The sequence below is a fragment of the Bos taurus genome, chromosome 23 (genome assembly GCF_002263795.3).
Source record: "Bos taurus isolate L1 Dominette 01449 registration number 42190680 breed Hereford chromosome 23, ARS-UCD2.0, whole genome shotgun sequence".
NCBI classification, from domain to species: Eukaryota; Metazoa; Chordata; class Mammalia; order Artiodactyla; family Bovidae; genus Bos; species Bos taurus.
The window spans coordinates 4,205,825-4,221,667 of record NC_037350.1 but is presented as its reverse complement, the minus strand read 5'-3'; the positions used below and the strand labels follow the sequence as shown (position 1 = coordinate 4,221,667).

At 38.2% G+C, this 15,843-nt stretch overlaps 1 protein-coding gene across 2 annotated transcripts in view; it reads right to left on the bottom strand.

Moving 5' to 3' along the window:
- Positions 1–15,843, bottom strand: part of COL21A1 (collagen type XXI alpha 1 chain) — a 234,927-nt gene that overhangs the window by 40,105 nt on the left and 178,979 nt on the right. For both annotated transcript variants that reach the window (XM_059880512.1, XM_059880511.1), the window contains one exon: positions 9,886–9,939. In XM_059880512.1, the coding sequence (XP_059736495.1) occupies positions 9,886–9,939 (54 nt within the window). The remainder of the gene's footprint in view (positions 1–9,885; positions 9,940–15,843) is intronic.

Genomic DNA, 15,843 nt, shown 5'->3' with positions numbered 1-15,843 from the left:
GCCAAAGAATGTTCAAACTACCACACAATTGTACTCATTTCACATTAGCAAGATAATGCTCAAAATCCCTCAAGCTAGGCTTCAACAGTACATGAACTGAGAACTTCCAGATGTATAAGCTAAATTTAGTAAAGTCAGGAATCAGAGATCAAATTGCCAACATCCACTGGATCATAGACAAAGCAAGTAAATTCCAGAAAAACATCTGCTTCATTGATTATGTAAAGCCTTTGACTGTATGAAAAATTCTTCAAGAGATGGGAATATCAGACCACCTCACCTGCCTCCTGAGAAACTTGTATGTCAGTCAAGAAGCAACAGTTAGAACTAGATATGAAACAATGGACTGGTTCCAAATTATATTGTCACTCTGCTTATTTAACTTATGTACAGAGTATATCATGTGAAATGCCAGGCTGAATGAAGCTCAAGCTGGAATCAAGATTGCCAGGAGAAATATCAGTAACGTCAGATATGGAGATGACACCATTCTAATGGCAGAAAGTGAAGAAGAGCTAAAGAGCCTCTTGATGAAAGTGAAAGAGGAGAGTGAAAATTTTGTCTTAAAACTGAACATTCAGAAAACTAAGATCATGGCATCTGGTCCCATCACTTCATGGCAAATAGATGGGGAAAAAATGGAAACAGTGACAGATTTCATTTTCTTGGGCCCCAAAATCACCGTGGACACTGACTGCAGCCATGAAATTAAGAAACAACTCTCCTGAAAATTATTTGTGTTGGAGTATTTTTGATTTATGAATTTCTACCAATTGAATTTTCATATGCCTCTCTGATTAAAAACTACTGTAGATCATTCTCTCACCAGTCTTTAACCTTTCATCAAAAAGAAAAAAAAATCTTCACACTCTCCCTTTCATGATTAACTTCACTTGTCTTTAATGGCTTTCAACAGTCTTTGGCCACCTGATGCGAAGAGCTGACTCATTTGAAAAGACTGTGATGCTGGGAAAGATTGAAGGCAGGAAGAGAAGGGGACAACAGAGGATGAGATGGTTGGATGGCATCACTGACTCGATAGACATGGGTTTGGGTGGAATTTGGGAGTTGGTGATGGACAGGGGGGCCTGGCGTGCTGCAGTTCATGGGGTCCAAAGAGTCTGACATGACTGAGTGACTGAACTGAAGTGAACTGAACAGTCTTAATCCACAGTAGGATTTTGATACACTCTTCTGTACAACATATGTTTCTTGAGTGATTTTGATACACTCTTCTGTACAACATATGTTTCTTGAGTGAATAACTAGAGAATAAATGTTCCAACTAAAACCACTTGGTACAGTGTTGTATTTCCCATGATTGCTCAGCAAATATTTGCACCTAACTACCCATCTTAATAAGAGCTGTCAACAATTCTAAAGCTCTCTGTGTGTGTCACTCAGTCTTGTCGGACTCTTTGCCACCATATGGACTGTAGCCTGCCTGTCTCCTCTGTCAATGGGATTTCTCAGGCAAGAATACTGTATTGGGTTGCCATTTCCTCCTCCAGGGGATCTTCCTGACCCAGGGATCAAATCCACATCTCCTGCGTCTCCTCCATTGGCAGGTGGATTCTTTATCACTGTGCCACCTAGGAAGCCCCTAAAGCTCTCTACTAGTGGTTTTAATCCAGTTTTGATAGATATTGTTCAGAAGTTGTTCATATTTCACCTAAATCCATCAATAAAGCATCTTCTTTTTCCATAGACAGCAGAAAGGAAGAATATTGTATCACAACAAAAATTATTCATAGTTCTAAGAACAAATAAATCATTATGCAATTCCTTTACTCTAATTTTAATTTTTACTTTATAAATTACTCTTTGTACTTTATTTTCAAGAAATATTTTTATTTAAAAAGTCTAAGAACTTATGTTATAATTAAATTACTAAAATAAACGCATATTCTGATATCTTGTGTTGATCATTTTCATTTGATTAGATTAATTGTGAACCATTAGAGCAGTACAGGACTTCTGGAATATATTAATAAATACTAGTCTACTCATGATTAATCTTTTGTTAAAACATACCTTTTTTTCTATAACTTCCAAAGTGTGAATCTTTGCCAAAAGCATTTCAAAGCGATAATCTTTTAATGAAGCAAGATCAAAATCACGTAAGAAGCTAATAGTTAACTGATTGCTAATAGTTCTAGGTACTTAGTTTATAAAATCAAGACCTAGAAACATACCTAACTACAACTAAACTACTTCTATTTCAAACAATGGAACACTTTAGTTCAGTATTAAAAGTTACAAAAGTCATTTTATAAACTAAGTACCTAGAACTATTAGCAATCAGTTAACTAATTATTAGCTTCTTTTCTGATTCTCAAAAATAAAAATGTATTTTTGATATAAGCAAAAATTTTCAAGTGCTTTTTCAGAAATCCCCCATCTATTTTTTCACCTCCCTTAAACATACCTAGAATATCAATGACATTCTGGTGTCAACTCTCAAGGCATTGAAACATTTGATTCAGTTTTCAGTGTGATACACACTCAAGCATTTCGAAATCTTTTTAAAAAAATAGAAACCAAGAAAGAGATCTTTAAAATGAAATGATCTAGTTACCAAAAGATGCATTCCATCAGCTCATACAAAAAAAATATAGCTACCATACCTATGAAAGTAGAAAGAATGTGAAATTTCCTTATTTCATCTGCTAACATACCCATCTAGATAGATCGTGAACCAAGAATTACAATAAAATATGCCCTTGTCTTGAACAACACTGTTTTGTTAATTATGTATTTTCATGCCTTGAAAAAAGAACTTATTTGGACTAATTCAAGGGTATCATATAAGAACCTTATAGCAAAAGTTTTTAATGAAAGTATACAAAACCTCCCTTGGTCCCATTATGACTGCAGAAGATAATTTTAAAGCCAAAATCTTAAAAGCCTTGAAATCCAGACTCAATATCCTATACCAATTGTAGTGCCAGTTTCCTTTCAACCACTCTCTTCAAAACAGAGATGAGTGTCATCAATCCCCACACCAGCAGAAACACAGAGCCCCCTGGAAGCAACGAAGACATTCCATCAACTCAAAGAATTTGAGTTCTCTCTTCTGAGAATAAATCATGCATCCTTTCATACATTCAACTGAATTTATTCATCTTGTCATTTCAGGATTCAAGAACGCCTCTTTCAAATTAAAGAAATGAATCAAGAAGAAGATTCTAATAAGGAATTCTTAAATGCTTACTAACAGTCTAACAATGATTTTAAAAGATTTCTTCAAAACATCAGTAAGAAACATAATCAGTACCATAATTCACAGAGCTTCTAAATTTAAAATCCACAGTGTTGTTTTATAAAGTTCTTCGATGGTGGTCAGATTTTACTATATCAGTGGAATCATTTGTAATAGGAAAGAAACACATTCATAAGTAAACCTAGTGGGACTTGATGAACTAATTTGTAGATAACAGGCCAACGCTTGCTTTTAAGATTAAAGGATATTTTTGCGGTCATGACAATGCCAAACATCATTCTTTGGGAGACCAAAAAGTTGCATATACTGGTTACAAATGTATTAAAACCTGTAGACCAATGGGATGTTTATGTGTTTTAATTCAAAATGCACTCTAAGAGTTATTCTCAATCAGGTTTTAAAACAAACCCTGGAACTAGCACTATTACAATAATAAAGACAATTGAATTTTCAAAATGTTCTCAGTTGTTAAATGTGAGTTGCCTTCACCCTAAGTGCCTTGTGAAATTCTTAACAGCAGATATCAGGTTTAAAAGGTTGTTTCACTCAACACATACCAAGGAGGTGCCACTCCTGGTTCCTGAAAGAGGAGTGTGAGGAAAAAAAAAAAATCTTACAAATATGTACTGACTGTAAAAAGCTTGCCATACAATTGCAAATCAAATAAGAGCAACATCAAAACTAGTGGGGTTTTTGTTTCCTCTTACCTTTCTCCTTTACGTAAAAAATAAAGCCAAGTGAGCAAATAAAGACACGCCCACATTGCTAGTATATAATAAAGTGGATTATTCCACGTGGGAAACACGATAGCAATTCAACATTAACTTCCCTCAAGGATTTTCTGCCCCTGACCTCTGTGCATAAAATGGCATGTCAAATAATCGCACCACAGAAAAGGTGAGGAAACAAAGAACCTACTTGTCTCTTAAGTAAACGATAATTTGGACCACCTCAGCAGTTAACACACACTACAAAGAGAAGCATAAGATGTGGTTTAGCGAGAATTCAAAAGGTATGAGGAAATGAAACAAAAGCCTCTATGAGTCAACGTCCTCAAATACAATACAATGATCCCCACATCTGCATCTCTGGAAAAATGATACGGCAAGTGTGTGCAAAATAAAATGACTTGAGGCATCCTTAACAAAGAAAGATGTGCTCACCTCCATAGATCCAGGAAGTGTGGCATCCTTTCCTTCATCCTCGTGGGGCTCCAGAGATCTTAGCTCAAAGAGTGGAACCCAAGTCCTGCCTGCAAGTCCTCACCAAGAGCCATTGCACCCTGAGCACAGTGGGTGGGCTGGTGATCAGAGAACTAAGGATGTGATGGATCAGACACTTGAGAGGAAAAGCTATGATAAACACAAGACATTGCTGGGCTCCAACCAGCACAGAACAGCTATGATGAATAGCGGGGAAAACGATGACAGTTCAGATAACTTGGTCACCAACCCCCGGCAAAAGCCAAGTAGCTGACTGACATGATAATTTGTCAAAAATGAATGTGCACAGTTATTGTGTCAACTACAAGTAAATTTGGCATGATGCTGTTCCCTTACTGCCCTGTCTCCCCATCCACCTAACTGCACAAGGTAAATTCAGAGTGATTTAGTAAGAAGTTAAGAAAACACATTTCCAACAACTGAGAATTCCCTGAAGCAATCTGATTTTGTGCCATTCTTTGGCACAAAAATGGAAATACAACCTGACAAACTTAATATGTTTGAAAACCCAAGTAACACTGCAAAACACGCAAAAGCCAGGCCTTATATTTTTATAATGTATTAAATAACCATATCATGCTCACAGGAGAAAATAAAACAGACACGCAAAAAGCAGGCATCAAAATGCAAACTGGGGAGGAAAAATAAGCAGAGTAACCAAAACGTGATTAAACCAAACTTTTGTCATGTAGACTCTTCCTTATGCATACATATTCAGAGAGTATGATATTTTATATAAACACAGAATATTATATTTTTATACTATGGTTTATATACATGATAAAGTATCAGACTTTATTATATTCCAAGGGATCTTCCCAACCCAAGGATCAAACCCAGGTCTTCCACTTTGTAGGCGGATTCTTTACCAGCTAAGCCACCAGGGAAGCCCAAGAATACTTGAGTGGGTATCCTATACCTTCTCCAGCAGACCACCCCAACCTAGGAATCGAACCGGGGTCTCCTGCATTGCAAGCAGATTCTTTACCAGCTGAGCTACCAGGGAAACCATTATATTTTATGTAAACATAGAATATTATATTTTTATACTATTGTTTACATACATAATAATGTATCAGACATTTAAGTTATTCCAATTTTGCAATATGATGAATAGTACAGAGCAGACAGATGGGATGAAAGTTACTAAACAAAATAATGCAAAAATGTAGAAAAATATGAAGTGAACAAAAGAAGTTTTCCAAAACACATGAGAGGTTAACAAAATTGATGAATCAGAAAATTCTAATGATTGAAGAGCTTCACTTTTAACCAAATTGTCATTTAAACCTGTTTATCTACTTGCTTTGAACCCAAATATTTTTAATCAACACATGTGCTATGAAGAGTTTGGTGTGTATCAGTATGGGCTTTTTACATAGATCTGTTACATAAATGGTGGTTAAAGATTAGACTAGTGTACTCATCTCCCAAGGCTGCTATAAAAATTTACCATAAACTTAGTAGCTGAAAGTGACAGAATGCTATTCTCTCACAGCTCTAGAGGCTGGAAGTCTGCACTCCCCCAGAGGCTCCAGGGGAGACCATCCCTTGCCTTTTCTGCCTTCTTGCCAGCATCCCTTGGTTTGCGGCCCCATCACTCCAATATCACTGTCTCCCTTGAGAAACTTCAGTTCTGCTCTTGACTGGTTAGATCTGCTTCCCTTCAGATAAGCCAGGATAGCCCATATCAAAGATCCTTAATCACACCTACAAAGACCCTCTATTCAGAAACAATAACATTTACATGTTTTAGTTATTAAGATCTGATACCCTGGCAGGGAACACTTTTCAGTCTACTATACCTAGTAGATTCTTAGAAATTCTAGAAATCTACCTAGTAGATTTATAGAAATTCTTCTAAAACTGTCTTGAATTTGACCTACTTTTCTTATTGGAACTACATTAGTCCCCATTTTCTATATCTATACTAATTATGCAAATCATGGGCCTCTTCTTTAAATGGCTTTGCTACTGTCCCATTTGAAAATATCATAGGATCACCTCCCCACCTGAAATAAATTCTTCTTGACTCTACTTCCTGTTCATTGCTTGGTCTTCCTGCACCTCCATCTGTGAGGTAAGACTTTGAGAACCATCCTTTTTCATATTGCTCACATCCAATTGACCCCTGGGCATTGTTGTTGCTTTTTTTCAGTTCAGTTCAGTCGCTCAGTCGTGTCCGACTCTTTGCGACCCCATGAATTGCAGCATGCCAGGCCTCCCTGTCCATCACCAACTCCCAGAGTTCACTCAGACTCACACCCATTGAGTCAGTGATGCCATCCAGCCATCTCATCTTCTGTCGTCCCCTTCTCCTCCTGCCCCCAATCCCTCCCAGCATCAGAGTCTTTTCCAATGAGTCAACTCTTCGCATGCGGTGGCCAAAGTACTGGAGTTTCAGCTTTAGCATTACTCCTTCCAAAGAAATCCCAGGGCTGATCTCCTTCAGAATGGACTGGTTGGATCTCCTTGCAGGCCAAGGCACTCTCAAGAGTCTTCTCCAACACCACAGTTCAAAAGCATCAATTCTTTGGTGCTCAGCCTTCTTCACAGTCCAACTCTCACATCCATACATGACCACTGGAAAAACCATAGCCTTGACTAGCCGGACCTTTGTTGGCAAAGTAATATCTCTGCTTTTCAATATGCTATCTAGGTTGGTCATAACTTTCCTTCCAAGGAGTAAGCGTCTTTTAATTTCATGGCTGCAGTCACCATCTGCAGTGATTCTGGAGCCCAAAAAATTAAGTCTGACACTGTTTCCACTGTTTCCCCATCTATTTCCCATGAAGTGATGGGACCGTATGCCACGATCTTTGTTTTCTGAATGTTGAGCTTTCAGCCAACTTTTTCACTCTCCACTTTCCCTTTCATCAAGAGGCTTTTTAGTTCCTCTTCACTTTCTGCCATAAAGGTGGTGTCATCTGCATATCTGAGTTTCATTTCAAAGTAGATGCCCTGTCCTCTTCCCGACTCTGAATGTCCCTGCTTCGTGGGAGGTGGGGCTGTAGGGCTCAGCTGGCCTCCTGCCATGCTCTGCCCTCCGCCTCAGCCCATTTCCCATTCTCATTTCTGCTGTTGGAGTGACATTCCTAAAATGTCACTGAACACCTTGCTTCCCTCCTTAGAACCCTGACAACTCTCAGATTCAAGTCCAAATAGCACAGACATACAAGACACGTTTTAATTTGGCCTCTACCTACCCCTGCAACCTCATTTATTATTTCTATCCCATGCCCTCCATCTGTTCTAAGCAGTCAACTAATGCCAGTTTTCTCACGTTTTGGAACGTGTTACAGGTTGCTGCCTTAGGAGGCCAAACAACTGCTGCTAAGTCGCTTCAGTCATGTCTGACTTGTGGGACCCCATGGACTGCAGCCAACCAGACTTCTCCGTCCATGGGATTCTCCAGGCAAGAACACTGGAGTGGGTTGCCATTTCCTTCTCCAATGCATGAAAGTGGAAAGTGAATGTGAAGTCGCTCAGTCGTGTCCAACTCTTAGCAACCCCATGGATTGCAGCCTACCAGGCTCCTCCATCCATGGGATTTTCCAGGCAACAGTACTGGAGTGGGGTGCCATTGCCTTCTCCTGGCCAAACAACTAGACAACTCTTATTCCTCCTCCAGAATTTGGCCAAGAGAGCATCTTGTTTACTCTTTAAATAGATAAATTTTATACAGTAGTATGTGAATCATATCTCAATAAATGGTTATTAAAATAAGAATACATCCTTTTCAGTGATGTCCCATTTAGTATCATATACATCTCTGCCAACTTTGCAAGCCTCCTCCATCCCCACCTTGCATCTCACTCCAGAACATTTTATACAATGTTTTTGCTTATTGGTACATCTGACTCCTTGAGGGCACAACCATGACAAATTCATCTTCATTTCCTCCTCAATTAATATAATGTCTGGCACAAAGCAGACAGTAGATGCTTATTGAATGAATGACCAAAAGATTATAATTCTTAAACACAGTGATACACGGTTGAAACAAATGCTAATAAATCCAGCAAGCGGTAGAACTGAGTTTGTTACCTGGATTGAAGTTAACTGAGAATCATTTGCCACTCAGAAAGTAAATTACCCTTAGGACTAAAGTACTCTTATGTGAAATGAATCGCCAGTCCAGGTTTGATGCATGATACAGGGTGCTCGGGGCTGGTGCACTGAGATGACCCAGAGGGATGGGATGGGGAGGGAGGTGGGAGGGGGGGGTTCAGGGTGGGGAACACATGTACACCCGTGGCAGATTCATGTCAACATATGGCAAAACCAATACAATATTGTAAAGTAATTAGCCTCCAATTAAAATAAATAAATTTAAAAATAAATAAATAAATAAAGTACTCTTAGGATTGATCAATACCAGCCTTTAAGTTTCAAAGAACAGGCCTGTGCATGCAGTTGTACTTTAAAGAAATATCATTTCCCAGTAAAATACATCCTTTATCCTCAATTTTAATTGTAAGAGTTAATGTTCACATTTATCAATGTTTGCAGGGATGAATCACCATCCTGCTTCTACAAGCTGTGTTTAATTAGCTTTAAAGCGTTTATATAAGCTTTCTGTCCTTCCTACTTAAGCACCACTAATCTTCTTGGCTGCCACATTTATAGAACAAATAGAGTGAACACATTCCTTTTAGTGGGGCCAAATATCTTCATCACAAATACTTAAAACCAGATCACACACAACAGAGGAGTCTTCATTTCTTTGCATCACAAAATCTAATACAATTTTTTTTCCTGTTTTTCAAACCTTTTTCACACATGAAAAAATATCTGATCTTTGGTAAAGATCAATCTTCATGGGATATATTTCTAAAAACCAAAGTTTCAGTGACTGGCAAAATAAGAGAAAAACATAATGATATACACTCTTAATTGGAAGAGAATACAGACCAGAAGAATTATATCCAGAAAACATGGGCAAACTTTAGATATTTAATCTTCTAATTGCTTTCCCAACAGAGTACATCTGGTGCAGCAAACCTTGCTTCCTTCCCACCAGCCAGCAGGAAGGACAGAGGAGTCAGAGAAAAAGGACGAAGTGATCTTTCCTTGCCTTCTCTGAACTGATGGCATGGGCAGAGGAGGGGATGAAGTCCCACTCTGTAACCCCCAGCTTTCTATCTGCTGGTTTAGGAGGAGAGGTTAAACCTAAATACCTTCACTATCCACTGCCGTGATTCCTTGTCATGTCAAGCACCTGCTTGTCATTTTTGTGATACAGATTCATTCAGTACATAAATTTCCTGTTAGCAAAACCTTACCCAGTTTGTAAAAGAAGGTTGACTATTTTAATACTTTACAGCATTCCACAGTTCTTATACATCTGGGAGGAGAAGAGGAGAACTTAAATAGTCAAAGGATTTCATGATGGATGAAGAACATCATCCTTTAGAACTGAATCCAGAAGGTACTCACAGGTTCTCCTCGAGATCCATCCTGCCCCGGAGCACCTGGAGGTCCTGCTTCTCCCTTTTAATGATAAAAAGAAACAGAGAATGCCATTTGCCGGTATGCTCACTAAAATAGTAATATGCAACATTACATGTATGCAACATTACCAGCTTCCCCAGGGGCTCAGTTGGTAAAGAATCCACCTGTAATGCGGGAGACCTGGGTTCGATCCCTGGGTTGGGAAGATCCTCTGGAAGAGGGCATGACAACCCACTCCAGTATTCTGGCCTGGAGAATCCCCATGGACTGAGTAGACTGGAGGGCTACAGTCCATGGGGTCGCCAAGAGTTGGACACGACTGAGAGACTAAGCACACAGCACATATATACTAAAGCACATTACATACAAAAAATTAAAATTACTTCTGGATTTCTTTCCTCATTTAAAAAAATTTCAAGTATAGTTAATTTACAAAGCTGTATTAGTTTCAGGTGTACAGCAAAGTGATTCAATCACACGTACATATGCAGGCATATATACACGTGTGTGTGTGTGTGTGTGTGTGTGTATAGTTTTTGAGGTTTTCTTCTGTTATATATATATATATATATATATATATATATATAGTTTTTGAGGTTTTTCTTCATTATAGTTTATTACAAGATATTGAATATAGTTCCTTGTGCTATACAATAGGTCCTTGTTGTCTGGATTATTGATGTCAACTTTTCCTGACATCAGATAACTCATTCTGAAATCCATAAGGTGACTGTATAAACATCAAACCTATACATGACAGAAGATAACTGAGTAGTCATAAGATAACCGGGATACACGTATACTCATTCTTATGAGAACAGGATGATTCTGTCTTCAAAGTAAATGTCACTTATATTTACGTGAGTCCTTTTCATAGTTTTACTTTTACTTTAAAATTGATCACCCTGTTGGATATGTGACCTTACCCCTCAAGAGTTGCATTTCAAAATCAAAACAAAGCTTTCATTAAGAATGTAGTTACTATAGGTTATTACTTGAAATTATTCAGCACTTTAATCTGGTATTAGTTTAAAATAAACATATTAATGTGTATTTTAGGTAGCTATTAAAATTATAATAGTTTTCAGTTATATATCTTTAAATTATTCTGCTCAAATTATTTATTCATCTTATTTTACATCCACTTTCTGGCATGCTCTAAGTTTTTCCCAAATGAATCCATTGCTAGCATGCAAAAACATATCATGACATTATGCTTACTAAAAAATAAGTCTTAGCTGAATTTAATTCTAAAGGGTATAATATCCACAGATCAATATGGCCATTAAACTGTCTGGACAAAAAATACAGGGCAGTTGGGAAAAGTCCCTTGAAATAGATGTTTTAGGCTTCTTAAAACCTATTGGTCATAAAAAGCCATGAGGTTGTATGTCTGTTTGGCAAAGTATTATGTCTTAACAAGCAAAGTTCTCAGCAAACAATTATGCCACATGTGAATTGTACCAGAGAGTACATTTCATTGGACATGAGAGCAAAAGAGAAAGTAGAACCAAAATGAAAATATTTTTCTTGTAAATAACTCACATATCTGAGTCCGGGTAAGTTTAAAAGGTGGCAGGGGGGAAGTCTCAGAATACATGTATTAAAGCACATGTCAACACCATTTTTCATAGCTTCATATCCTAATGAACTCCCCAAATTGTAAAAAATGAACCACAGAGGAAGAATCAATAACATGTGGCTAACACAATCACCCTTAGAAAAAAATCCAACCATATCACATTATATAAACACTGCTTCTCCCACTTTTATGAATTCTTGCATTTCATTAGCACAGTTACAACTAAAGCCAAATATTTCATCTATTCCAGTTTTATTTACAAACACTAGATGACAGTTGAGAATAGAAGGGGGCAAAAGATAATGCTTTCCTGTAAATTAACCAAACTAGAGGTCAGGGAGGTCCTACCAACCCAACATTTCTGCAGAAAAGTTTATAAAAATACCAAAGAGAAACAAAAATGGCTGTCAGATTCACAAAAGCAACAAGTTCAAAAGCCTGAAAAATTAGAGAAAAGAACTATGTCAAGTTCTGACACTGGAGGATCAGTACTGCAGCTTTGGGCAGGAAAAAGCTCTTTGCAGGAAAGAGCTCTCAGCAAGATATCCCTTTGTCTTGACACTAACCTCAAACCAGGAACCCTTTGATCTACTTATCTCCAGTCCTGACACACTTTTCAGATCTTTGGATTACACAATATTTTGCCTAACTTTTTGATTCTTTCTGGAGATAAAAGAAGTATAATAGAAGTGAAGAATAAGCATTTGACAGATGATCAGATACCTTCCCCAGCTTCTGGTTCAGTAATCTTCCAAACAAACTGTGGGAACCAGACAAGATCTAAAGAAAGATTATGAGGAGTTGACAAGCCTGCACTCAAGCTGGCACGCAGGGGAAACGGCAAGGACTCTGACCCCCATCCCAATGATCAACTGATATGGCTTCCTACTTCTTTTGAAAGCTTTCATGGCTGAGCAGAATCTTCAGAGATGTTTCTGGGAGACACAAGTTCACCTTCTCCCTGGACAGCTGGCATTCTGATTAAAGGCGACTTTCCTCTTCACCAACATTTGCGAGTATTGATTTTGTAAAAGTTGAGCAGCAGGACCCAGTTTGATCATGTCAGGAGGAACCATCCATGTCAGTGGTTCTCAAGGATGGTCCCTACTCAAGCCAGATCAGCTTCACCTCACTTGGGAACTTCTCCAAAATGCAAAATTTCAGGCCCTGCTACAAACCCACTGAGTCAGAAATTCTGGATGGTAGGGCCCAGCAATTTATGTGAACAGCTAATTCTGATGATTTGAGAACCATGGCAGACTTGTGAGTCATTAGGTAACTTCCACCACCTCCAGGTATTATCATATGTGATTGTCATACTAAAGCAAATCCATAGTTTAGATCATCTGTATATAAATTAAAGGGGGCAAGAGAGTTGTCCAACAGTTGTTCAGTTGCTCAGTCATGTCCAACTCTTTGCAACTCCATGGACTGCAGTACGCCAGATTTCCCAGTACTTCACCATCTCCCAGAGAAGCTGAAACTCCAATACTTTGGCCACCTGATAGGAAGAGTTGACTCAATGGAAAAGACCCTGATGCAGGGGAAAATTGAAGGCAGGAGAAGAAGGAGACAACGGAGAATGAGATGGTTGGATGGCATCACTGACTCAATGGACACGAGTCTGAGCAAACTCTGGGAGATGGTGAAGGACAGGGAAGCCTGGCGTGCTGCAGTCCATGGGGTCGCAAAGAGTCAAAGACAACTGAGTGAACAATAACAACAACATATTCACTGAGTCAGTGATGCCATCCAACCATCTGATCCTCTGTCATCCCCTCTCCTCCTGCCTTCAATCTTTCCCAGCATCAGGGTCTTTTCCAAAGAGTAGGCTCTTCCCATCAGGTGGCCAAAGTATTGGAGCTTCAGCTTCAGCATCAGTCCTTTTAATGAATATTCAGGGTTGATTTCCTTTAGAATTAACTGGTTTGATCTCCTTGCAGTCCAAGAGACAGTCAAGAGTCTTCTCCAGCACCACAGTTCAAAAGCATGAATTCCTCAGTGCTCAGCCACCTTACGGTCCAACTCTTGCATCCTTACATGGCTGCTGAAAAACCATAGATTTGACTAGATGGGCCATTGTTGGCAAAGTAATATCTCTGCTTTTTAGCACTTTTCTTTCAAGGAACAAGTGTCTTTTAATTTACTAGCTGCAGTTATCATGTGCAGTGATTTTGGAGCCCAGGAAAATAAAATCTGTCACTGTTCACACTTTTTCGCCATCTATTTGCTATGAAGTGATGGGATCAGATGCCATGATCTTAGTTTTTTGAATGCTGAGTTTTAAGACAGCTTTTCACTCTCCTCTTTCACATTCATCAAGAGGCTCTTTGGTTCCTCTTCGTCTTCTGACATAACAGTGGTGTCATCTGCATATCTGAGGTTATTGATATTTCTCCCAACAATCTTAATTCCAGTTTATGATTCATCCAGCCCAGCAGTTTGCATGATGTACTCTGAAAATAAGTTAAATAAGCAGGGTGACAATATACAGCCTTGACGTACTCCTTTCCCAATTTTGAACCAGTCCATTGTTTCATGTCCAGTTCTAACTTTGCTTCTTGTCTTGAATACAGGTTTGTCCAACAGTGGGAACAACTAATTTGGGATTACATGACCACTTTGGTTGGTAAAGACTTCCCCTTTCATTATTTTGATCATTAACTCCATTTTAATATGTTACTCTGATTAACAGGCATTTAAAAAAAAAAAAAAGTCACCATCAGCAACGTGTATCAGTAATGAAGTTCCACAATTATTTGAAAATTTAATTTCTTCTTATTCTTTGTACTTCTTGTCAAGAGTGATAATCAGAAGGATACAGAATCATACGAATAAAACAGCACCTACTCTTTATAATGTATAGCAGAGATTCTCCAACTCTAGCTGTACTTGTGGCGGATTCATTTTCATATTTGGCAAAACTAATACAATTATGTAAAGTTTAAAAATAAAATAAAATTAGAAAAAAAAATCATCTAGAGTGTTAGATAAACTGCAGATGGTGGACCTCACTCCAGAGTTTCTAATTCAACAGATGCTGATACTGCTGGTCTTGCAACCACACTTTGAGAAGCACACTGGTTCTAACCCAGATCTCAAGGAAGAGACTCTACACCCTTTCTGCACTCACCCACCCATCCCTAGTGAACCACAATGGCTTTGTCTGGCTTTGCACTTGGTACTGAGTTTTATAATGGCCAGATTGTTCAGCAAGTGTCTCATTTATGTAGGCACTGGTTTCCTGGCTTGCACAGTCTTTAAAGGATAGAAACACATCCTATAGGAGTTTTTTTAATCACCCAGAGTGCTTAGTATTGTGCTGAACATAATATAAGACTATATGTACAACTGCTGGAGCATATCAAGGTAGGCAAAATGGATGATTTATTGTCAAATGCTCAATTTTGGGAAGATAAAGGAAATGGGATAGACCTATTTGTGGACAGAGCTATTTGCATTTGAAATGGGATAGAGCTATTTGCAAAAGGAAATGGGATAGAGCATTTGTGGACAGAACTATTGCAAATGCTGTCGGAAGATTATGCAGGGTGATTACAATAAGATGATGGCCAGTAATCTTGACCCATGAATGATCTCTTGACTGTTTCAAAAATGTTTCATTGGGAGATGAAAGTAGGATTTCTGCTTAGTTATCTTCCATAAAATTTTCCAATGCTATACACAACTAGTTGATGAAATTCAGTACTGTATCCAGAACTTAAGTTCATCACTTGATTCCTTTCATGACCTGGAGATCCTGGTATATACCAAAATGTTTGGCTGGTAGGAAAAAAGGCATGTAACATGTCTCAACCTTGAAGTTATGATTTTGCTATTCTATTATTAATTCCTTCCTGATATAAGATAAATAGAAAATGTCATGCTAAACATTATTCCTCAATCCAGTCTCTGCAGCTAATGTCAAAGATGATTTATTCTACAGCAAACCAGTTATTTTTAAAAAGCAAATTTAACCAAAAACAGAGATGTGAAACTTGCATCGCATGTGTATTTCCTTTCATGTGGTGGTCTTTGGTACTTACCCACAAAAATGAAAGCATGAGGTGTAATTTAGTATGTGACCATTGCAACCCTCAAAATCTGGTGGAAGGTGTGTGACCATGAAAATATAATTTAATTTTGAAGAAGATCCTTACTTTGTTATTAAACACTATAATTTACCTTTGATCTTTTTCCATGGTTTATTCTTAGTATGTAAACAAAACTCTAGTATGCCAGAGAATATATTAAAGATGTAAGACTGGGTAAGCTCCTCCTGGCTAACCAAATAAACAGACAAGAAATTTGGAAGACATCATGCATAAAGGGATCACACAAACTAGGCCTGAAAATCAGGC